Below are 24451 nucleotides of genomic sequence, written 5' to 3' on the forward strand. Positions count from 1 at the left end.
AATCAAGTCAAAAAATGGGCAGAAGATATGAAAAGACACTTCTCTGAAGAAGACATACAAATGGCTAACAGACACATGAAAAAATGTTCATCATCATTAGCCATCAGGGAAATTCAAATCAAAACCACATTGAGATACCACCTTACACCAGTTAGAAAGGCAAAAATGGACAGGGAAAGAAACAACAAATGTTGGAGAGGTTGTAGAGAAAGGGGAGCCCTCTTACACTGTTGGTGGGAATGCAAGTTGGTACAGCCACTTTGGAAAACAGTGTGAGGTTCCTCAAAAATTTAAAAATAGAGCTACCCTATGACCCAGCAATTGCACTTCTGGGTATTTACCCCAAAGACACAGATGTAGTGAAAAGAAGGGCCATATGCACCCCAATGTTCATAGCAGCAATGTCCACAATAGCCAAATTGTGGAAAGAGCCGAGATGTCCTTCAACAGATGAATGGATAAAGATGTGGTCCATATATACAATGGAATATTACTCAGCCATCAGAAAGGATGAATACCCTACTTTTACATCAACATGGATGGGACTGGAGGAGATTATGCTAAGTGAAGTAAGTCAAGCAGAGAAAGTCAATTATCATATGGTTTCACTTATTTGTGGAACATAAGGAATAGCATGGAGGACATTAGGAGAAGGAAGGGAAAAATGAGGGGGGGGAATTAGAGGGGAAGATGAACCATGAGAGACTGTGGACTCTGAGAGACAACCAGGGTTTTAGAGGGGAGGGGGGAGGGGCGATTGGTTAGCCTGGTGATGGTATTAAGAAGGGCATGTACTGCATGGAGCACCGGGTGTTATATGAAAACAATGGATCATGGATCACCACATCAAAAACTAATGATGCACAGTGACTAACATAACATAATAAAATTAAAAAAAAATTAAAAAATATGAACAGGGAATAAACAGATTTGAAAAAGATAAATAATTTGATAAATTGATATAGAAATGCAGTGAATGAATTATACATCAAATTAGACACAGGTGAAGAAATTAAGGAACAAGAAGATAAATCTAGAGAAATTATCCAAAATATATTCCACAGGAGAAATGATAGGAAAGAATGAAAGAGAGGATAAGAATCCTCAAGGATAAAAGAAGTCTTAAAATAACATTAAATCAGCGTTCTACAAAAGGGTCCTAGAAAGAGTGGGGAGGAGGATAAAATAGAGATAATGCCTGATAATTTTCTAGAATTGTTGAAAGGTATCAATTTATAGATCCAGAAGCCCTTAAGTTCTTAAGTAGGATAAATAAAAGAACTCCACACCTAGTTATATCTTAAGGAAATGGAAGAATATTGAAGAATAAGAGAATATCTTAAAATACCTTAAAAGCAGACAAAGGAAAAGGCCAGTCACCCAGAAAGAAACAAGCAGGCTGATTGCTGAGTTCTCAACAAGAGTGTGTAACTTGAATACAGTGCTGCTGAAAAATATTGAATGTCTATCCAGAATTGTATAACTAGTGAAAATGCATGTCAGGAATGGAGGAAAAATTATTATATTTTCAGATAAATAAAAAGTGAGAGATTTTAATCACCAAATGAAACCTTCTCAAGGAGATTCTAAAGCGTGTAGTTCAGGCAGAAAGAAGATAATCCCAGATAGAGAATTTCGGATGCAAGAAAGAATAGCAAGTGTCAACTGAATAAAACAATAACATCAAACTGGGGAGGGGGGAAAAATATTGAACATTAATAGCACATACTTTGGGAAGGTAACTCAAAGCATTCTAAGGTTTTTAATTGTGAGTAACAATAGTAATTTATGCTAGCTTTAAAAGAGAGTAGCTAGGATATATATTCATCAAAAGATACCAGTGAAAAAGCAAGGCACAGAGTGGAAGAAGTTACTTGATTTGTATATATATTTGACAAAGGACTCTGATATGGAATATATAAATCTTCTATAAACATCACTTTATCCAGAAAATATAAAAATCAGGAAAAAAATTTAGAGAAATTGGGAAAATACATGAAGAGGCACTTCACTCAAGAAGATATTCAAAAAGCAAATACATTATGGAAGAGCTGTTCACCTTCATTAAGTCTCAGGGAAATGCAAATGAAACCTACAATGTGATATCACTACACGCCCACCCAAATGGCTAAAATAAAAACCACTAAAAATATCAAGTCTTAAGTTATGGAACAACTAGAACTCTCCTACACTGCTGGGACTGTAACTGGGGTAATCACTTTGGAAAACTGTCTGGCAGTATCTATTAAAGCCCAGCATATGCATATCCTATGACTAGCAACCCCATGCCTATTCTTATACCCAATAGAAATGCATACTTCAATTTACCAAGACATATACAAGATGTTCATAGCAGAACTTTTTATAATAACCTCAAACTGGAAACCATCCACATGTCCATCTAAAGTAGAAAGGATAAATGTAGCATGTTCACACAATGGAATCGTTACAGGAATGAGCAAATTACAACTCTACGCAACAGCACAGATGAATGTCACTTAGTATTGAAGGGAAGTAGGCAACACCAAAGAGAACATTCTGAATTTTTCCATTAATATAAAGTTCATAAATCAGCAGAATTGACCTCTGATATTAGGCAGTACAATGGTGGCTCCCCTTGTGGGAGGGAACAAGGACTAGAACAGAGCATGGGAAGGGCTTGGGGGCACTGGCAGTGTTAGGTTTTTGATCCTGTACATGAATATGTTCAATTTGGGAAATGTATTGAGCTATACTCTTATGATTTGTGCTTTTTCCTGTATGTTATTAAAATTTAAAATATACTAGGATAACTATTAAAAGATAGCACATATTCCTTCCAAACAAATAGAAAACAAAGAAGAATGAAGAGAAGAAATATCAGTCAAGAAAGAGGAAGATGGGGGGGGGAACAGAACATATAAAAAGTATGTAATGAGACAGAAGATGTAAAATTTAATATATCAGTAAACACTATTAATATGCAAAACATTCTAGTTAGAAGACATATGCATTCAAATCATTCAATATTAAAAAATACTGGAGTGCCTTTTATGTGCCTGGCTCTATTCTAGGTGCTGGGGGTATAGCAGTAGACAAAACTGACAAAAATCCCTATGCTCATGGAAGTTGCATTCTGATCAGAGGAGACAGATGGTAAATATATAAAAGATAAAATATCCACTCTGTGGAATGCTGTGGTAGTAAATGTTATGGGAAAAAATAAAGCAAGGAAAGAGAATGAAGAAAGCCAGCGGAGGTAGTAGGAGTTGCAATTTTAAAGTGTTGATAGGTGACTCCAGAGATGTAAAGTAGATGAGAGCCAAGTGTATCTAGGGTAAGAATGTTCTGGGGAGGGGAGAAGGAATGCAAATATCCTGAGGCAGGAACCTACCAGATGTGGGGGCAGAACAGCAGGGAGGCTGTGTGGCTAGAGCAGGGTGTAGGAGATGAGGTCAGAGACATGACAAGGGCCAGATAGTGTGGGAGCTTCTGTAGACCATTCCAAGAACTTTGGCGTTTCCTCTGACAGATTTTTCAGAATGGGAGGTTTTGAGCACAAGAACAGAATGATCTGATTGTATTTAAAGAATCGTCCTGGCCGAAGTCATGAAAGAAGAAATGCAAAGGGATAAATCAGGGACCTGTTAGGAGCTTGTTGCACTAATGTGAGAAATGACTGGAGCTCGGAGGAGCATACGTGGCAGACTTGTTGAGATGCGTTTGGATTCAGGATAGAATTTGGAAGTAGCGGAGGGAGTCAAGGACGTCTTTGTGTTTGGGACCTGAACAACTGAAAGGACGTGTTGCCATTTTTTATTGAGATGGAGCCGACTTCAGGAAAAGCAGATTTGCAGAGAGAAAGTGTGAGTTTGGTTTGGAGCATAATGTGTTTAGACAACCAAATAGGAGTGGTGTGAAGGCTGATGGAGTATCTAGAATTCATGAAAAATGTCTAAGTTAGAGATGTAAATTTGGGAGTTGTCTGTGTTTTTAAAAAGAAGCCATAAACTTTTACATATGTTGCAGCCAAAAGGAAGGAGTCAGAAAGGAAAAAAAAAAGTCTTGAACTAGGAATTAAGCACATGGGTGTTCAGCTCTCTGCTTTGTGCTGGAGAAATTTACTGGTAACTCCTTAAGGAAAAGCAGCACTTTATGGCTTAAGGACCTGACATGCTTGAGACGCTTCAGGGTCTACATGCTAACTGACTTCTTATCAGGGGGTAAAATCTTGTTGCTTGGTTCATTTAGTTGACATAAGTCAATTTGCTCGTTGCTTATTTCTCAGATGTATCACTTCTTCTTTCTGATTAATAGTTCATGTGTGAAAATGGTTCTGAATCACCCATACTCGAAATATCAACCCACGCCAACTGATAAAAATGTGGCAACTTTATGGTTATGACAAGTTGACAGCTCTGTGAAATAAAGCAGCACCTGCAACTAGCTACTTGTGCCAACAATCCCTGTACATTTTTCAACCTGGCACACCATCTTCTGGCTAATTCCATCACTAAGAAATAAATATTAACATGCTCAATCAACTTGTCTAAGAAATTTGAAGAAAAAATGCCACAAAACTGGATAAGGTCATCTAGATTTAAAGAGAGAGAAGGGTCTCCTGGGTGGCTCTGTCAGTTGAGCGTGTGACTCTTGGTTTTGACTCAAGTCATGATCTCAGGGTCGTGGGATCAAGCCCTGCATCATCGGACTCTGCACTCAGTGGGGAATCTGCTTGAGATTCTCTCTCCCTCCTCCTCTGCCCCTCCACCATACTCTCTTGCTCGCTCGCTCGCTCAAATAAATAAATAAATCTTTAGGGAAAAAAAAGAAACTCCAGGGCTGTACCCTGGAGGATCTCACCATCTGAGGTCAGAGATTAGAGAACAGCCATTAAGAGAAGAGTTACTGGTCACTAGGCTAGCACTCTTCATAAATACATATTCATCCTTGCCACCGTCATTGAGAGACATGACAAGGGCCAGATAGTGTGGGAGTTGGTGTTATTATTGTCCCAGCTTCAGAGAACCATAACTGAGTCTCTGCAAGGTGAAGTGGGGTGCCAAAGAAGCGTACATACCAAGATTATAACCCAGTTTCAGCGTATGAAATCTGCCTTTCCTATTCTTACCTCCACTGTCATGGAATGTGTGAATGCATTTATGGTAGCAGTTGATGAGCTATTCTTCAGGACTTTCTCTGTTTTCTTTACAGGTGGGTATGTGGAGGCCTTGGAGGTCACCACAGAAGCGCCAGGCAGGGGGGCCTGTAAGCCTCACTCCATCTCAGAGGAGACCTATGATGATGTTGAGTACCCCGGGAGAGTGGGGTAAGTGCATGTCAGCCCTTCAGCAGTGTGGTGAGACTGGAGATGACTGTGGTGAGACTAAAGGTACAACACAATAGGCTAAGGGTCTTTGCATTATTTCTCCCTGCAGACCACAGTCAGACCTCTCTAACTCATTTGCTTCCGATAATGGTAAGTATAAGAAGACATTTGAAACTGTCGGTAGGAATTGCTGAGTGCTTCTGTGGCTGATAGTGTAAGGTGTCTTTTATCTATATATACTTTTAATAATGCCCATCGGGTGAGGTGATGACAAGCTAGGTGGGAGAAGTGGTCCAAGGTATGTGCTAACAAATGCACTTAGAATCATGAAGGTGAAGACGCTAATAATGGGGCTTTTCGGCAATAAAGCAACTTCACTGTGAAACGTCCTCCTTCCTGACTGCTTCACAAGGCAGGTCTGGTTATAGGAATGGTTTTTTTTTTAATTCAAATTTTGTTAGTTAATATACAGGGCAATATTGGTTTCAGGGATAGGATTTGGTGGTCCATCACTTACATACAACACCCAGTGCTCATCACAAGTGCCCTCCTTAATCCCCATCACCCTTCCAGTCCTTCCCACACCCACCTCCCTCCATTAATCCTCAGTTTGTTCTCTATCATGAAGAGTCATGTAGGGCTTGTTTCTCTCTCTCCTTTGTTTCTTTTCCCCTTCCCATATGTTCATCTGTTTTCTTTCTTAAGTTACAGGAATGTTGTTTACTTAACACTCAGTCATGGTTTCCCAATACTTTTAAGATCAACTCTTACATGGTCTAGAGCCTTGAGTGGTTTGCCTCTACCTGCTACTGAGGACTTTTCACACCATACTTAGTCTTCATCCTTGAGATCCATTCATGCCTACCGCCTTTTAGCTTCTCTGACTTGCCAAGCTCCACCACAGGGTGTTCTCATGTGCTCCTCCTTCTTTTTGGAGTGCTCTTCCCTCCCCTGGGCCCCTTTGCCTACGTGACTCTTGATGTTTCCTCTGATCCCAACTCCTTCATTTTTGCCCCAGAGAATATTCCCCTTGGTGTATAGTCTCATCAATATCCTAGTACCATGGCTTTCCCTGTCAGCACTTTACAGTTATAATTTTATATGTATGTGATTCTTCCATTAATAACTGTCTTCCCTCCTAGACTGTTACTTTCTTTATGCTTGCTATTTTTCCTAGCCCCTAGCATAATGCCAGGAACATGTGAGACACACCAAAACTATTTATTGAATGTGCATGGATAAAGAAATAATAGAGGAGGGATAATCAAATGCTGCTCTGGTTGCTTTTGTCTTCCTTAGAATGTCAGAATTTTAGATGGTGAAACAACCTTAGAGATCATGAAATCTAGTATGCCATTATAGAAAGGAACTAAGGCATGGAGAAGTTAAGTGACTCTCCTAAACTCACGGTGCGTGAGTCACATTTTAAACTTGAAAAGCCTCCATTGCAGGGTAGCCTCAAAGTGTATCTGTATACTTTAAGCTCATGTGTTGGGCTAGGCTAAAGCCATGGTATCAAGCGAAAGATGATTCAGGATGCTTTGGTTCTCCATTATTGCCCCAGCATTCAGCACAGTGTGTGATGTTTAGTAGACTCTGAATGTTATATATGAAATATGCAAAGGATGAGGGTAGAAGGATGGAATCTGTTAATAAACCAGCTTTCTTCTACTACATCAGATCAGACTTGGAATTGGGTGGAAGCAAATATGAATTTTCACTTTGTACATACTTTTATAGAGGTTTAATTATTTTTACCATATGCTTATTAAAAAAAAATTGTGCTTGACATCAAGTTGTACCTAGCACCTGATAGGTATCCAGTAATTTCTTATGAAATATGAATCTGAACTACTGTCATTATAATAAATGAAAATAGTTTTTTTTTAATTTCAGAAGAAAATAGTGAAGAAGCATATGAAGAGGTCTATAAAACAAAGAGCAACTACCCAAAGATAGAGTGAGTTTCTCTCTTTCTCAGCTTTGTAGCTAATAGTACTTCCCTGTTAGTGTAGGAAAACCAGAGTTGAAGAAACAGTCCCCTTCCCTTGACCCTATCATCCTTAGGGAGGATTTGCATCAAGAGTAGAGATAAGATATTTTAATACTACACTGTGATGAAAAAGAGACTTGTGATTGTATACAATCATATGCTATAATTTTTAATTATATTGCTTCCTCTTTTGAGAAAGTGTCCACCTCTCAAAGTAGAGGGCCTTAATATTGTGTTAGGAAATAAGTGATAAAGGAGAAGTAAGTATCAGTAAAACTTGCTTCAGTTCTATCATAGCATTTCCAGGAAGAAATCAATGGTTATGACTTAACTTATGTCTTTGCAAGTTAATAAGACTGTCTCTGGGATTTGGGCTTAATTTAATATCGAAGAATTCCACGTTATCAGGAACATTTGCTCAAATGGGCATTATTCATCAAGTTTAGTTATTGGGGCACATTGTGGAAATGAAACAGCAGTGGTCAAAAGCAAGAAGGTTTAGGGTTGAAGGGAAAGGTAGGGATCCATACTGGGTGGGAGGGTGTGGGTGTATCATTCCCTCTCCCTACCTCCTAAAAAACCTGAGAGCATATTTGGAAGAATTGTAATTCTTAACTGGGCAGTAAATGTACCACCATTGTTGTGACATCATTCAATAAATTAAGTCAGTGATGTAGATTTCAGGAGCCCGGAATTTCAAAACATTTTTCCAGTATAGTTTATAAACTATGCTTCCCAAAGTCACCTTCTCTAAAAGGAAGACCTTGCTTCGTATCCTCAAAATAGAGACCATTTGGGGCGGATGAAAGTTTGTATTGAAGTATAATCCCCTTCATAGCTGACTGGTGTGTTATTTCATATTGGTACCTCAACAAAGAAGAGCATAGATGTCGATAAGGCATTTCCTGTCTCTTCCCGGAGTGAGATGTGTTCTGGAATAAGCCTCGTCCATCTCCAGTACTCTCTGAAATGCCATGTTATTTATATCCTCTGATTCCTCTTAGTTTAGATGGAAAAGAAGCACTTAAAAGACTGCGGAAATTCTTCAAGAAAGAAAAGGATAGGTTTAAAATGAAGAAAAACAAGTTGAAAGAAAACGTAAGGTAAAAAGTCTTTCTTACTTTTTCTTTCCAGGAGAGGCCTAGCAGTGCTAATCTGGTAGTTTTACATTGTATTCTCAGAAACAGTGCAGGGGATATCTGAAACTAAAACCAAGGGCCCTGGTTAACACTTGACTCCTCCTTTCCAATTTGTGAGTGAACCATACCCACAGATACTAATAAGACAGTGACAATATCCCTTTTGGAAAAAAAAAAAAATTGATGATAAAGGGTTGTAAACAAGGGTAGAAGGAAAGTCTTAAGCAAAGTCTAGAAAGGAAATTTTTCCTCATCACCTTTGGCATATATTCCTATTATCACTAACTATTATATTATTAATTGTATCCTTTTATGCTTTCTTAGCCCTACAAGTTCCAGTGGTTTTAGTTGTCTACATTTTGTATTCTAATTTGCCTCTCTGGAGTGAGGCAGTGTGTAGAGAGGGGAGATGAACTTTCAGCTGAGTGGTTCATACATCTCAAGGTCTTAGACCTGGAGAGGACCCTCTCCTTCCCAGCTAATTACCAATGTTTGAGAAAGTTACAGATTTACTAGCAGTAGAGATGGGAGGCCTGAATTCTGAGTTCTAGTTTCAGCTCTGCAATTTATTCACTGTGCAGTTGGGGGCAAATCATGATCCAGCCCACGTTTCCTCTTGCATACAAGGGAGATTCCGAGGTACTTCTCTAATATGTAGAAATGGATAGATCTGCTTTAAGAGGCAAGGGATGGTAAAATAATTTCCCCAGGGTCATCAGGTATACTGGCGTGGAATTGTTACTCTACCTTGAAGTTCTTGTCAATCATAAAACCTCAAAGTTATGTGATATTAAGTCCAATTGTCTGCTGGATCTAGATCTACCAAGAGATCCAACAGAACATGGGGTTCATAAATTATAGTCCTGACCATGGAAGTAGAGCTGCAGTGCTCAATAAGACCTATGCACAAAGGCATTGTCTGGGCCTAGCAGGTTAGATGCTTCTGACAAAAAATTATGATGCCTGTGGTCCCTTAGAAATTTGATCCAGGTGAGGGGCACCTGGATGGTGCAGTCAGTTAAGTGTCCCACTCTTTATTTTTAATAATTTTTTTAAGATTTTATTTATTTGAGAGAGAGAATGAGAGAGAGAGTACGAGAGAGGGGAGGGTCAGAGGGAGAAGCAGATTCCCCACTGAGCAGGGAGCCCGATGCGGGACTCGATCCTGGAACTCCGGGATCATGATCCGAGCCGAAGGCAGTCACTTAACTGACTGAGCCACCCAGGCGCCACTAAGTGTCCCACTCTTGGTTTCAGCTCAGGTCATGATCTTGGGGTCGTGGGATCAAGGCCCACATTGGGCTTTGCACTCGCCATGGAGTCTGCTTGGGACTCTCTCTCCCTCCTCCCCCTACCACTCATGCTCTCTCTAAAATAAATAAATATTTTTAAAAAATTGATCTAGGCGAGAATGCAGATATTTTTAAATGCAAATCTGCTTTCCTTTTTCTTAGAACTATTCAGTGACTTCTTACAACCTTTAGAACAAATATCCAGTTCCTTCCTATGGCAAGTAAATACTTTATGGCAGCTGCCTTCTTACATGTCCAGTTTTTTCTTGTTTATCTCTGATTTCCACTCTCTACTATGCCATATAAATACCTCCACAGATCTAACTCTGCCATCGTACTGCATGCCTCTTCACTTTAATCAGGACATTCCCTTGATCTTGAATGCATCTGTCCTCCTCCAACCTCCTTTGATTATCAAAAATGGTCAAATAGTATCCCTTCTGGGACATCTTCCCTGAACCTCTCTACCTAAACCTGGATCACCTGTCTCTCCTGTGTATCTCCCTAATATCCGGAGCATGTCTTATAACATCTCCTGAGAAACCCTTTTTCTTAGAGTCAGAGAGTCTCAGGGTAACAAGAGAAATCCATATTATCTAGTCCAACCCAGTACACAAGCTTCTCTGCAAACTTCCTAACAAGCCAAATACCTGTGCATGCATACCTCTATAAAAGAGAAGTTACCACCCGCAGAGAAAGATGTTTCATCTTTAGAAAAGTCTATTAAGATTTTTTCCCATAAATGTTGGCAAAATCTGCCTCTTTGCCTTAATTTTTCATTTAATAACATGTAGATATAACAAGACAGGACAGAATTTTATTATCTTCTGTTGAGCCTTTTGATTGAGGGCTCCTCTCTTGAACACCAACTCCTAGTTGATTACTTTCCCTTCAGAGGGAAGTTGCAATGGTAATGTGACATTTAAAAAGAGTAAGGCTCTTCCAAAAACAAAATGAAACAAAACAAAAACAGAATAAGGCTCTTCACCCTCTCTTTGTCTCAGACACACACACTGCCTATTAGGATAGTCATTCAATGGCTTGATTTAGGTATAAATAAGTCAAGAATTAAATGCCACCAGCCTTAGCTATGCTATGAATTTTACATTGGAATTAGATGTTAAACCTGTTCTCACTCCCTCTGTTCCAGATGCACTGACTTCCTTGCTTTTCTTTAAAGGACCAAGCACACCTCTGCCTGAAGGTCTCTGTATTTGCTCTTCCCTTTCCTAGAATACCCTTACTCAGATAACTGCGTGGCTCACTCCCTCACTCCCTTCAGGATTCTACTCAAGTCACCTTACCAGTAAACCCTTCCCTGACCATCTTCTGAAAAATGGCAAGCCAACCTTCACCTTCAGCTCTCCTGCCCCCTTATCTTGCTCTACTTTTTTCAATTGTACTTAACTCCTCGCATGACAGAACATAAATTTCCTTGTTTTGTCTGCTTCACCCTACTAGAATCCATGAAGGCAGGGATATTGACTGTTTTGTCCATTGCTGTATCTCCAACATAAAGAACCATGCCTGGGACATGATAGGTACTCAATAAATGGCTATTGAATGAATAAATGACCTAGAGGAAGGAAATATCATTCTAGATTTTTTAAAAAGATTTTATTTATTTATTTGACAAAGAGACCCAGTGAGAGAGGGAACACAAGCAGAGGGGAGTGGGAGAAAGAGAAGCAGGCTTCCCGTCGAGCAGGGAGCCTGATGCGGGGCTTGATCCCAGGACCCTGGGATCATGACCTGAGCCAAAGGCAGATGCTTAACAACTGAGCCACCCAGGCACCCCTCATTCTAGATTTTTTGTAGCCTCAATTTCTAGGTTTAAATAGGAGCTACCACCACCCTGGCCCACTTAAAATAGAGGAAGGGAATTGGTATTAGGAAGGGCTTTTTTGAGCCAGGAGCCCTTGAGTGGAGAGGCCAAGGATGCATGCTAACTAGGCACTGGGGAGAGGGAGGGTGAAGTGCTTCACATGTGTTCTCTCTCCAATCTTCACAATAACCCCATGAGATAGAAACTCTTTTCTCCATTTCCCAGATGAAAAATTAAGGCTTTGAGAAGTTATGTGACTTGCGCAGGGTAAGTGGGTAAATGGCAGAACTAAGAGTCAGATTCAGCTCTCTCTGACTCCAGGGACCAGGTACCGCTTCTCCTCTATTCTGACAGCACCCAGTCTGGTCATACAGTTACTGACAGCAGGGACCAGTGAGCATCCTCAGCTCCTTTGCCAGGCACATCCACTTAGGTACACCCCATCCAGCTCTAATACTCACCCTGCAAGATAGAGCTGGTATTCACTTTAGAAATGAAGAACCCAAGGCTTGCATAAAGGTTAGCTGATCTTTCCCAAAAGTGCTGTTTCTTTGGACAATCCTATATTATGTTCTTATCACACAGTGTTGTACTAATTTACTTTTGGTCTCCCTCATTAAATGCTAAGCTACTTCGGGGTAGAAACTTTGATCATTTTGTATGCCCAGCACATGGGCCTGGCCCATGGTCAGTGTCCCCCTAATACCTGTAGGACTGAACTTAAATTGTTTAAAATACATGAATTTTTTTTTTCTACCACATCATACTTCCTTCCATCTCCTTAACTGTGTAACCAAACAGTCTACCTGGGCCAAATGTCCTCTCCCACTTAGCAATCTGCTATCTTCCATTTCCCCCTGGTCTGGAGCCCTGCTCTCAAGATATCCTTTTGGCTTAACCATATACATAGGCAGGGTCCTGTGTCTGCAGAGGGTAGTTCTCTCTCACCATATTTATCCCACAATGGATATCCAGGTGCACCTCAAAGATATCATGGGTTGGGTTCCAGACCACTACAACAAAGCAAATGTTATAATAAATTGAATCAAATTTTTTGGTTTCCCAGTTCATATAAAAGTTATATTTACACTATAGTGTGGTCTATTAAGTGTGAACCATGTCTAAAAAATATACACACCTTAATTAAAAGATAATCTATTGCTAAAAGATGCTAACCATCATCTGAGCTTTAGTGAGTCATAATCACTGACCACAGATCACCATAACAAATATAGTGAGAAAGTTTGAAATATTGTGAGAATTACCAAAATATAACAGAGACACAAAGTAAGAAAATGCTGTTGGAAAAATAGTGCTGATAGATTTGCTTGATGTAGGGTTATCATAAACCTTCCATTTATAAAAAACCACAGTATGTATGAAGTGCAATAAAACCAAGGGCAATAAAATGAGGCATGCCTGTATTTGGTGAGCATCTTGGGAGGTTAGAAGGCAGAAACAGGATCTTGTGGATGGACGAAGGCAGAGCCTGAGGTTGTCTAGTTAGGAAAGGGGGAGTGGATAATGGGTGGTCCCTGGAGATACATAAGCTCATTTTTAAATGGTGGTATGGAAGCGAGGAGAAGGTTAATCAGAACGAACCTGTAGGAAAGGTTTGCTTCACATCTTTGCCTAGACACACCTGCATCAAGAAACCTAGTCATCAATATGTTATTTGAGATGGATCAACTAATCTCTCTGAACCTGGCTTTTTTCCGTAACCCTTTTGTGTCTTTTGTCAATCTACAGTGCATTTTCAATTTCGATGCCTGATTTAGGTAAGTGACATTCGCTAATTGCTGGTACAAAACTACTCAGCATTAGCATATTCAGGGGCACGGACAGAGAAGTAGTAATCCTTTCTTCATTCCACATTTAATGAAAAATTGATACATAAAAATCAAAGAAGACATTTTACAAAACAGTATTACTTACTTTGGGGAAGATGAGTAACATTGCTTAAATACCCACTGTATACCAGGCCTCTTAAAATCCCAGAAAAATAGGTATAATCTTTTTAGGGAGGCTCTAGGACCCACATCCATACTTTAGTGATCTGGGATTTGTACTCAAGTCTCTCTGATTACAAAGCTTGTGCATTTTACATTATACCACACAGCCTCTTGATGGATTTGACAGCCAAATCACCCTAATTAATACATAATAAGTTGGACAGGATCACATTGCAGTACACATACTGATTACATCAAGGATAGGCCATTGGAATATTCTTTGCTATAAAAACAATAGTGCAGAAATTAGCATATTGCCTGATATATAGTATGATCACAATACATGTTCAGTAAGTTGAATCTGTCAATAAAAGAGGGCTGTGTTATTTGTTGGTTTTTGTTTCTGAGCTCTAGCCATGATGGTACTTTGAGTTCACTCTGAATAGGCAAATCAAATGTTTATTATATTCCAGAAATATGAGTTTGCTGCACTAAACAAATGAAGGTTATATAAAAAACCTGATAAAATCATAGGTCTCCCAAAATTCCCTTGGTCCATATAAAAATCTAAAAAGCCAACTTAGAATAGGCATGCATTGTACTCCCACCCAAATTTATGAACAATCAAATGTGAATTATGAATAATTATACCAGAAGGTCTCAAACTCACTCAAGTGGTGAATCACTTAAACATTATGGAATTCTGGGACACCTGGGTAGCTTAGTTAAGTGTCTGACTCTTGATTTCAGCTCAGGTCATGATCTCAGGGTTGTGAGATAGAGTCCCATGTTGGGTTCCACAACTGGGTGTGGAACCTGCTTAAGATTCTCTCTTTCTCTCTTCCTCTACCCTACCCCACCTCTTTAAAAAAAATTATGGAATTCTATGTTGAGCCCCAGGAATGTGAATATCCTAAACTGAAAATGTCTAGTTATGATTATGTAACTAAGATTCAATTTTATGCAAGATTATTATAGAAGAGCAGTTGTCTATGGTTTGAAATAAAAATAATGGAAGAAAAATCAACATGAATATTCTACTTAAACTGTCTTTTTCCCAGGAATTAGGAAAAGCCTTCTTACTATTCTAGAAGTGGAATATCTTTGTCCAGTTCCAAGATGATGGGAACCTACTCTAAAAATGATCCTTTCAGCAACTCATATTTTCTGAAAATCTGCACGAAATTAAATTGATATAAATATATATGTCTGTGTTTGAGATACTAGGGCATGCCACTATTTTTTTAATCTCTCATTTAAATTTCTTCCCAAATCGAGATTCTTTTTGTTCTTTGATCCTTCTAGCCTATCTATATTCTATGATCAGATCTATGAACAGATGTGGGGATGCACCTGGATAATTGGGTATTGTGGATAATTTGGAAAGCAAGGGATTGTATAAACCATACCTAATGACTATTTTGATCCTGTCTTGAACCCAGAACTTAGGTCTCAGGAAGTTATTATCTATGATAATGTGGACATAAATGAAAAAGAGTCAAGGTAAGTCATTTTACCTCATTGGTTATCCCTACTGATATGCAACCCATTTTCCGATGCTTTGTTAAATATGGTCAGAGGGCCACCTTTTTAGAGCCTTAGAGACTGGATGAAAAGTCAGCTTGTGATACAACATAGACAGTTAGTAGTCTGAGTCACTTAACAGTAGTAGGTGATTCAGAAGTTACTGGAGCTTTTCAATCTGTTTCATATCTTTGAATCTAGAGACTTGAAACTCATTTCAATGCAACACACCCTTATTTAATAACCTCTTATGAACAAGGCAACCTGGAGGATAGCAAGCACTGTATGACAGAACAGTCTGTTCTCAAAGATGAAATAACTGTAATATATCAAGAAACTATCCTGAAACTCGATGTCCCCTCTCTAGCTATTTGTTATCTATCCTTTCTCTCTCAACTAGATGACTAAAAATAAAGGTCCCCTCTGCTCCTTTTTGATTCACTTAGGGTTCCAAATTTTTGCACTTATAAACACTATTGCTATAAATATTCTTACTCATCTCTAATATGAATATGTCCAAGAATTTTTCTAGGAGATACTTAAGGGAAGGGAAATGCAAATTATGTAGGGAATGCAAATTTATAAGAAAACTGCCAACTTGTTTTTCAACGTGGTTGTACCAATTTACACCCTTCCCAGCCATTTCTAAGGAGAGTATTGATCCACCTTTTCACCAACATTTAGCACAGAGGAAATTCTTAATTTTTACCAATTTAGTGGATATAAAATACTCAGTGTTGAGCCCCTTTTAATATGTTTATTCACCATTCATATCTTTCCTTCTGTAGAAGGCCTGTTGATACTTTTTCCCTATTTTCCTATTGGATTGATGGTCTTTTTCTTATTTACTTACAGATTTTTTTAATGTATTCTAGATACCATTCCTTTGTCAGTTACATATGTTGCAGACACCTTCTCCTAAATGTAACTTGACTTTGCGATGTTCTTCCTAGTCTTCTAATGAATACAAATTCTTAAGTTTAATGTATTTGAGTTTATCAATTGATTTTTGCTTTTTATATCTTTTAAAGAAATATTTAGGGCGCCTAGGTGGCTCAGTTGGTTAAGCGACTGCCTTCGGCTCAGGTCATGATCCTGGAGTCCCGGGATCGAGTCCCGCATCGGGCTCCCTGCTCAGCGGGGGGTCTGCTTCTCCCTCTGACCCTCTCCCCTCTCGTGCTCTCTGTCTCTCATTCTCTCTCTCAAATAAATAAATAAAATCTTAAAAAAAAAAATTTATCCCAAGATCATATGATATCTTCCCATATTTTCTTCTAAAACTGCTGAAGTTTTTGCCTTTTACATTTAAACCTTGGACCTATCTAGAATTCATTTTTGTGTTTTGGTACTATAATGAAGTAGCTAGCAATCCAATTAAATTTTTTACCATATGGATAAATGTCCTGCATGATTAATTGAATAGTCCCACCTTTCCCCATGGAGGTACAATGCCATCTTTGTCATACCAAGTTTCCCTATGTCTGAAATCTGTGTCCATGCTCCCTATTCCATTGTCCTTTTCATCTTAATTGCAGGGTGCTCTGAAAAAGTAATAAGATATTAGTAAGTACTAAATAATTAGTAAGTACTAAAGTAGTAAGATATAAAAGTACTAATAAGATATTAGTACACTGAGAGAGTAGTTGATATCAGTACCTTGACATGTTCTAAGACATGATTTATGCCTAGTGTGTGGTCAATTTTCATAAATGTTCTTTGTGCAGTTTAGAAAAATATGACTTCTCTAATTGTTTGGTACGACGATCAACTTATGTTCTTTAAATCATTCTCTTGTTAAAAATCTATAGATTTGTGAATTTTTAGATGTTTTACCCATCAATATTTGAAAGAAATGGGTTGAAATCTTACATAAACATGGTAGATGAGTCAGTTTCTCCCCAAACTTGGCTAGTTTGCATGTCACAGCTTGGTAGGTAGGTATTAGATTGAGGAGAAGCCAAAACAGCTCTAGATTATGGTCGCTTGATATTCCAGACCTCTACTTTTCATTTCCTTTTGTTCATTAGACTGTCTCCTAGAGAGTTAGCAAGGGAAGGAAGAAGAGGGGGATCTTGAAAAGGACACTGGTACAACTTCTATAGCTTGGCACCCATGGGACTTGTAGCATATCCTCTTACTTCTCTGAACCTTAGTTTCTTGGTAAGATTTGGTAATAAAAATCCTCATCCTGCCAGATTTATTAAGCTCCCTAATTAGATCCCTAGAAAACTAATATTAGTTGACAAAGGGGCAAAGAGTTGGCTAGTATGGGTCTAAATTGGTATGATCTCTCTGAAAGTATAATTTGGCAGTATGTATCCAAAATACCCACACCATTTACTTAATCCAGCAATTCCCAGCTCAAGCAATGGGCTCTGGTGAAAAAGGAAACAAAAAAATTTCATGCATAAAAATGTGTATCTCAGGGTATTTATAAAAAAATGTTTAAAACCACCCACCCAAACATCAAAACATATAGTAATTTGCTAATTATATTATAGTACTCAACATGACCTTTTAAATATATGCTAAATAGATGCTAAAGAATTTCCAATGGCATGGAGAAGTGCTTACACTATAATGACAATAGAAAAATAGCAGAATGCAAATTTATATGTATAGTATGATCTCAATTCAGTTTTTAAAAGTGCTTGGAAAGATGTTTCGAAGGAAACTTAGATGTCTTTGAGAGGTCAGATTATGCTTAATTTGTCTCTTCTCTACTTCTTCCAACTTTTTAAATACTCAAATTGTTGCAATGCTTGCTGTAAAAACTAAATTAGTTAATATATAAAATGCCAGCATAAAGCTTGACACATAGGTGCTCAAAAAGTATTAATTCCTTTTATAATACCTTTTCCCCTCCCTGCATCATTTTCTTTTTTTAAATAATCTTAGTTAAAAAATTTTATTACTGAGAATTCTAAACAGAAAAATCAATAGAATCTTATAATGAACCCTTATATACCCAATACCCAGCTTTAAAAATTACTAGTTTGTGACCAAACTTGTTTACACTGTCACCTACCTCCCCATCTCCAGTATTTTTAAAATTAACATACAGTATTATATTAGTTTCAGATGTACAATATAGTGATTCAACAATTCTATACATTAGTCATGATAAGTGTACTCTTAATCCCCTTCACCATTTCACCCATTCCCCCCACCCACCTCCCCTCTGGTAACCACCAGTTTGTTCTCTATAGTTAAAAGTATTTTTTGCTTTGTCTTTTTTGTTGTTGTTCATTTGTTTTGTTTCTTAAAATTCCACTTGAGTAAAATCAGAAGGTATTTGTCCTTCTCTGACTTATTTCACTTAGCATTATACTCCTTATACCCATCCATGCTGTTGCAAATGGCAAGATTTCATTATTTTTTATGGCTAATATTCCATTGTGTTTATGTGTGTGTATACACCACTTCTTTTCTGTTATTGTTATATACCACTTCTTTACCCATTCATCTACTGATCGACACTTGGGCTGCTTCCATATCTTGGCTATTGTAAATAATGCTGCAGTAAACACAGGGGTGCATATATCTTTTTTGAGTTAGTGTTTTCAATTTGGAGGGTAAATACCCAGCAGTGGAATTACTGGATCATATGGTAGTTCTATTTTTAACTTTTTGAGGAATCTCCATAGTGTTTTCCACAGTGGCTGCAGCAGTTTATATTCCCACCAGTAGTGCATAAGGGTCCTTTTTCTCCACATCATGACAAATACTTGTTTCTTGTGTTTTTTATTTTAGCCATTCTGACAGGTGTGAGGTGGTATTTCATTGTGGTTTTGGTTTGCATTTCCCTGATGATGAATGATGTTGAGAATCTTTTTATCTGTCAGTATGTCTTCTTTGGAAAACTATTCATGTCTTCTGCCCATTTTTTAATTGGATTATTTGGATTTTTTCATGTTGAAGTATATGAATTCTTCATATATTTTGGATACTAACTCTTTATCAGTTATGTCATTTACAAATATCTTCTCCCATTTAGTAGGTTGCCTTTTGGTTTTGTTGTTTCCTTTGCTATGCAGAAGCTTTTAATTTTTATGTAGTCCTAGTAGTTTATTTTTGCTTTTATTTCCCTTGCCTCAGGAGACATAACTAGAAAAATGTTGCTAGGGCCAATGTCAGAGAAATTATTGCCTGGGCTTTCGTCTAGAATTGTTATGGTTTCAGGTCTCACATTTATGTCCTTAATCTATTTTGAGTTTTTGTGTGTAGTATAAGAAAGTGGTCGTTTCATTCTTTTGCGTATTGCTATCCAGTTTTCCCAACACCATTTGTTAAATACACGTTTTCCCATTGCATATTCTTGCTTCCTTGTCAAAGATTAATTGACCATATAATTGTGAGTGTATTTCTGGATTTTCTATTCTGTTCCATTGATCTGTGTGTCTTTTTGTGCCACTACCATACTGTTTTGATTCCTATAGCTTTGTAGTATATCTTGAAATCTGAGATTGTGATACCTCCAGTTTGTTTATCTATTTAAAGATTGCTTTGCCTATTCAGGGTCTTTTGTGGTTCCATACAAAGTTTAGGATTGTCTGTTCTAGTTCTGTGAAAAATGCTGTTGCTATTTTGATAGGGATTACATTAAATTTCTAAATTTCTTTGGGTAGTATGGATATTTTAACTATATTGGTTATGCCAATCCCTTGGAAAGCATAGAATACCTTTCCATTTGGTTGTGTCATTTTCAATTTCTTTAATCAGTGTTTTGTAGATCTCAGATTATAGGTCTTTCATCTCCTTGGTTAAGTTTATTCCTAGATATTTTATTATTTTTGTGCAATTATAAATGGGATTGCTTTCTTAATTTCTCTTTCTGCTGGTTCATTATTGGTGTATAGAGATGCAACAGATTTCTTTATATTGATTTTTGTATTCTGCAATCTTACTGAATTCATTTATCAGTTCTAGGAGTTTTTTGGTAGAGTCTTTTGGGTTTTCTATATAGAGAATCAGATCATCTGCAAATAGTGAAAGGTTTACTTTTTACCAATTTGGATGCTTTTTATTCCTTTTTTTCTTCTCTGGTTGGTGTGGCTAGGATTTCCAGTACAATGTTGAATTAAGAGTGGTGAGAGTGGACATATTTGTCTTTTTCCTGATCTTAGGAGGAAAGCTCTCAGTTTTTCACCAGTGAGGATGATGTTCTGGGTTTTTTTCAGTTATGGCCTTTATTATGTTGAAGTATGTTCCCTCTAAACCTAGTTTGTTGAGGGTTTTTATCATGGATGAATGTTGTACTTTGTCAAATGTTTTTTTCTGCATCTATTAAAATTATCATATGGTTCTTATCCTTTCTCTTGTTGATGTGACATATCATGTTGATTGATTTGTGAATATTGAACCACACTTGCATCCCATGAACAAATCCCACTTGACCATGGTGAGTCATTTTTTAAATGTATTGTTGGATTCGGTTTGATAATATTTTGTTGAGGATTTTTGCATCTGTGTTCATGAGCGATATTGGCCTGCAGTTCTTTTTGGTAGTGTCTTTATTTGGTTTTGGAATAAGGATAATGCTGGCCTCATAGAATAAACTTAGAAGCTTTCCTTCCTCTTCTATTTTTTGGAATAGCTTGAGAAGAATAAATGTTTGATAGAATTCACCACAGCTATCTCGTCCTGGTCTTCTGTCTGTTGGGAATTTTTTGATTACTGATTCAATTTCATTGCTGGTAATCAATCTGTTCAAATTTTCTATTTCTTCCTGATTCAGGTTTGGTAGGTTATATGTTCCTAGGAATTTATCCATTTCTTTTAGGTTTCCCAATCTGTTGACATGTAAGTTTTCATAATATTCTCTTAAAATCCTTTGAATTTCTGTGGTGTCTGTTATTATTTCTCCTCTTTTATTTCTGATTTCTCTTTTTTTATGAGTCTAGCTAGAAGGTCTTATCAATTTTGTTGATCTTTTCATTGATCTGTTCTATTATTTTTAATTTATATTGTTTATCTACTCTAATCTTATTTCCTTCCTTCCTTCTACTGGTTTGGGGTTTTCTTTATTCTTTTTCTAGCTCCTTTAGGTGTAAGGTTGGGTCGTTTGAGATTTTTGCTTCTTGAGGTAGGCCTGTGTTGCTATAAACTTCCCTCTTAGAACAGCTTTTGCTGCATCCCAAAGATTTGGGACCGTTGTGTTTTCATTTTCATTTCTCTCCATGTATCTTTTGATTTCCTCTTTGACTTGTTGGTTGACCCATTCATTATTTAGTAGCATGTTATTTAACTTTCATGTACTTGTGTTCTTTTTAGATTTTTTCTTGTAGTTGATTTCTAGTTTTATAGTGTCATCAGAAAAGATGCATGGTATGACTTTGATATTTTTTAGTTTATTGAGACTTGTTTTGTGGCCTAATATGCGACCTATTCCAGAGAATGTTCCATATGCACATGAAAAGAATTGTATTCTGCTGTTTTAGGATGGAATGTTCTGAATGTATCTGCTAAATCCATCTGATCCAGTGTATCATTCAAAGCCACAGTCCTTGTTGATTCTATTTAGATGATATGTCCATTGATATAAGTGGGGTGTTAATGTCCCCTACCATTGTATTACTATCAATTACTTCCTTTATGTTTGTTATTAGCTTTTTCATGTATTTGGGTGCTCCCATGTTGGATGTATATTTACAATTGTTATATCTTCTTGTTGAATCATCCCCTTTAAGTGTATATAGTGTCCTTCTTTGTCTCTTGTTACAGTTTTTGTTTTAAAGTCTATTTTTTTCTGATATAAGCCTTGCAACCCTGGCTCTCTTTTCACTTCCATTTGCATGATAAATGCTTTTCCATCCCCTCAAAATATTGCCCTGATAACACAAAAATTTCCCAATAATGGTAATTAAAAACAGGTACTCCCAACCCTTGTGTTCACACCAATTTTCAATCTAGATTGGCTTAATCTTGACATGTAATCCAATAAGACTGAAGACCAAACACTTCAGGTCCTGAACAAGATAATAAAATACTCATAAGCCTTCTGGATCCTTGGATTGATTGACATCAATAAGAGAACCAATTTTTGATGTTGTGAAAGAAATGTGTTCATCTCCAATGACAATTTCAAGCTCCTGCCATCCCGCTCGGTCAGAGGGAGGCCACAAGGCATCATCCTCTTTGGTAATTTCACTGTCATCAATTATTCTCTTCAGTTCCTCCATTACACTTTTATGTACATAAGCCTCTTTTCTGATCATGACATCATTTTTGTAATTGCTGTTGTTGGCATATCTCAATCTCCTGTCGGGTCAGAACTCAAACTCCAGGAACCCATGGCCGAATTTGCCCTTATGACCCACGTAGTAACACAGATAAAAGTCACTCTCCATGGGTTCACAAGGAGGGAACCAAGACTAAACCTTACCAGCAAGCCTTTTTGTTGCTCTTTGCGCCCAACACTGACCTTTACCTGGGCGCCAGGTCTTGCAATTTTATCCATTCTGTCACCCTGTGTCTTTTGATTCGAGTGTTTAGTCCATTTACATTCAAAGTAATTTCTGATTGGTACATATTTATTATCATCTTGTTACTTGTTTTTTGGTTGTTTTTGTAGTTTTTCTCTGTTCTTCTCTTGCTCTCTTCTCTCACAGTTTGCTGGCTTTATTTAGTGATATACTTAGATTCTCTTTATTCTTTGCATATCTATTACTGGCTTTTTTTACTTATGGTTACCATTAGGTTTATATATAACACCTTCTGCATCTAGCAGTCTATTCTAAGTTAATGGTTGCTTAAGTTTGAACCCATTCTTTATTCCCTCCTCCCATTTTAGGTATATGGTGTCATACCTTACATCCTCTTATTTTGTGAATCCCTTGACTGATTTTTATAGATATTTTTACTGCTTTTGTGTTTCCTATTTTTCTTACTCCTACTTATGGTCTTTCCTTTCCACTCAAAGAATCTCCTTTAATCTTTCTTGTAAAATTGGTTTCATGGTCATGAATTTCTTTAACTTTTATTTGTCTGGGAAATTCTTTATCTCTCCTTCTATTCTGAATGATAGCCTTGCTGGATAGAGTATTCTCGGTGGCAGGGTTTTGGGGTTTTTTTGTTGGTTTGTTGTTGTTATTATTTTTCTTTCAGCACTTTGAATATATCATCTCATTCCCTTCTGGCCTGCAAAATTTCTGCTGAAAAATCAGCTGATAGCCTTATGTTGTTTCACTTGAATGTAACGTTTTTTTTCTCTTGCTGCTTTTAAAATTCTCTCATCACTACTTTTTGCCATTTTAATCAATATGTGTCTTGGTGTGGAACTCCTGGAGTGATTTTGTTGGGAACTTGCTGTATCTCCTGACTCTGAATGTGTTTCCTTCCCCAGATTCCAGAAGTTTATTATTTCTTCAAATAAATTTTCGACCCCCTTTTCTTTCTCTTCTCCTTCTGGGATCCCTATAAAGTGAATGTTAATGTACCTAATGGGTGTCATTGAATTCCCTAAGTCTCTTTTCATTTTTCTTTTTCTCTCTCCTATTCAGCTTAATTGCTTTTCATTACTTTGTCCTTCAGGTCTCTGATCAGTTATTCTGAGTCCTCTAGTCAACCCTTTATTCCATCTAGTGTATTTTTTAAAGATTTTATTTATTTATTTGAGAGAGAGAAAGCATGAACCAGGGGAGGGGCAGAGACAGAATCTCAAGTATACTCCACGCTGAGCACAGAGGCTGAAGTGGGGCTCCATCTCACCACCCATGAGATCATGACCTAAGCCAAAACCCAGAGTCAGACGCTTAACCGACTGAGCCACCCAGGTGCCCCTCCATCTAGTGTATTTTTAATTTCAGTTATTGAGTTCTTCATCTCTGACTTTTTGTTTTATGTCTCTTTGTAAAGGGTCTCACTGATGTTTTCCACTCTTTTCTCAAGACCAGTATCTTTATGACCATTACTTTAAATTCCCTATCATGCATATTACTTATCTTCATTTTGCTTAGGTCTGTTGCTGTGACTTTGTCCTGTTCTTTCATTTTGGACAATTCCTCTGTCTCCTATGTTGTCTAACTCTTTGTGTGTTTATGTGTTACAAAAGTCACCTACATCTCCTGTTTTTGAAAGTAGGGGCTTTATGAGGAAGTCCTATAGTGTCCTGCAGTGTTGTGTCCCCTGTTCACCAGAACCTGGTGCTTCTGGGGTCTCTCCTATGTGTGTTGTTTGTGTCTTGCTGTTGTGGCTGAGCCACATTGGCCTTCAGTCCAGTCATCTGCAATGGCTCTCTAACCTGTCGTAGGCAGGGTTTGGTCCCTGTGTTACTAGTGGGCCAGTCTGGAACTGCCTTGGGTTTGACTAGGCATTTGCCAGAGATGCAGTAGCACTGAACTGCAGGGCAGTTTCCCTGCGTTGTCCCCTAAGAAGCTTTCATTGGTGGGCGGGTCCTGCAGTCAGACCAGATGTCTGC

At 37.8% G+C, this 24451-nt stretch overlaps 1 protein-coding gene and 1 pseudogene across 1 annotated transcript in view; one reads left to right on the forward strand and one right to left on the reverse strand.

Moving 5' to 3' along the window:
• Positions 1 to 24451, forward strand: part of FYB2 (FYN binding protein 2) — a 94152-nt gene that overhangs the window by 62382 nt on the left and 7319 nt on the right. Inside the window, 6 exon segments of the mRNA XM_035017722.1 lie at positions 5194 to 5308; positions 5418 to 5458; positions 7208 to 7268; positions 8306 to 8404; positions 13307 to 13335; positions 14952 to 15012. Coding sequence (XP_034873613.1) covers positions 5194 to 5308; positions 5418 to 5458; positions 7208 to 7268; positions 8306 to 8404; positions 13307 to 13335; positions 14952 to 15012 — 406 coding nt within the window.
• On the reverse strand, positions 21823 to 22976 carry LOC118019365 (annotated as a pseudogene).

This window comes from Mirounga leonina, unplaced genomic scaffold (assembly GCF_011800145.1).
Source record: "Mirounga leonina isolate KUSES-001 unplaced genomic scaffold, KU_Mleo_1.0 Mir_173, whole genome shotgun sequence".
NCBI lineage: Eukaryota > Metazoa > Chordata > Mammalia > Carnivora > Phocidae > Mirounga > Mirounga leonina.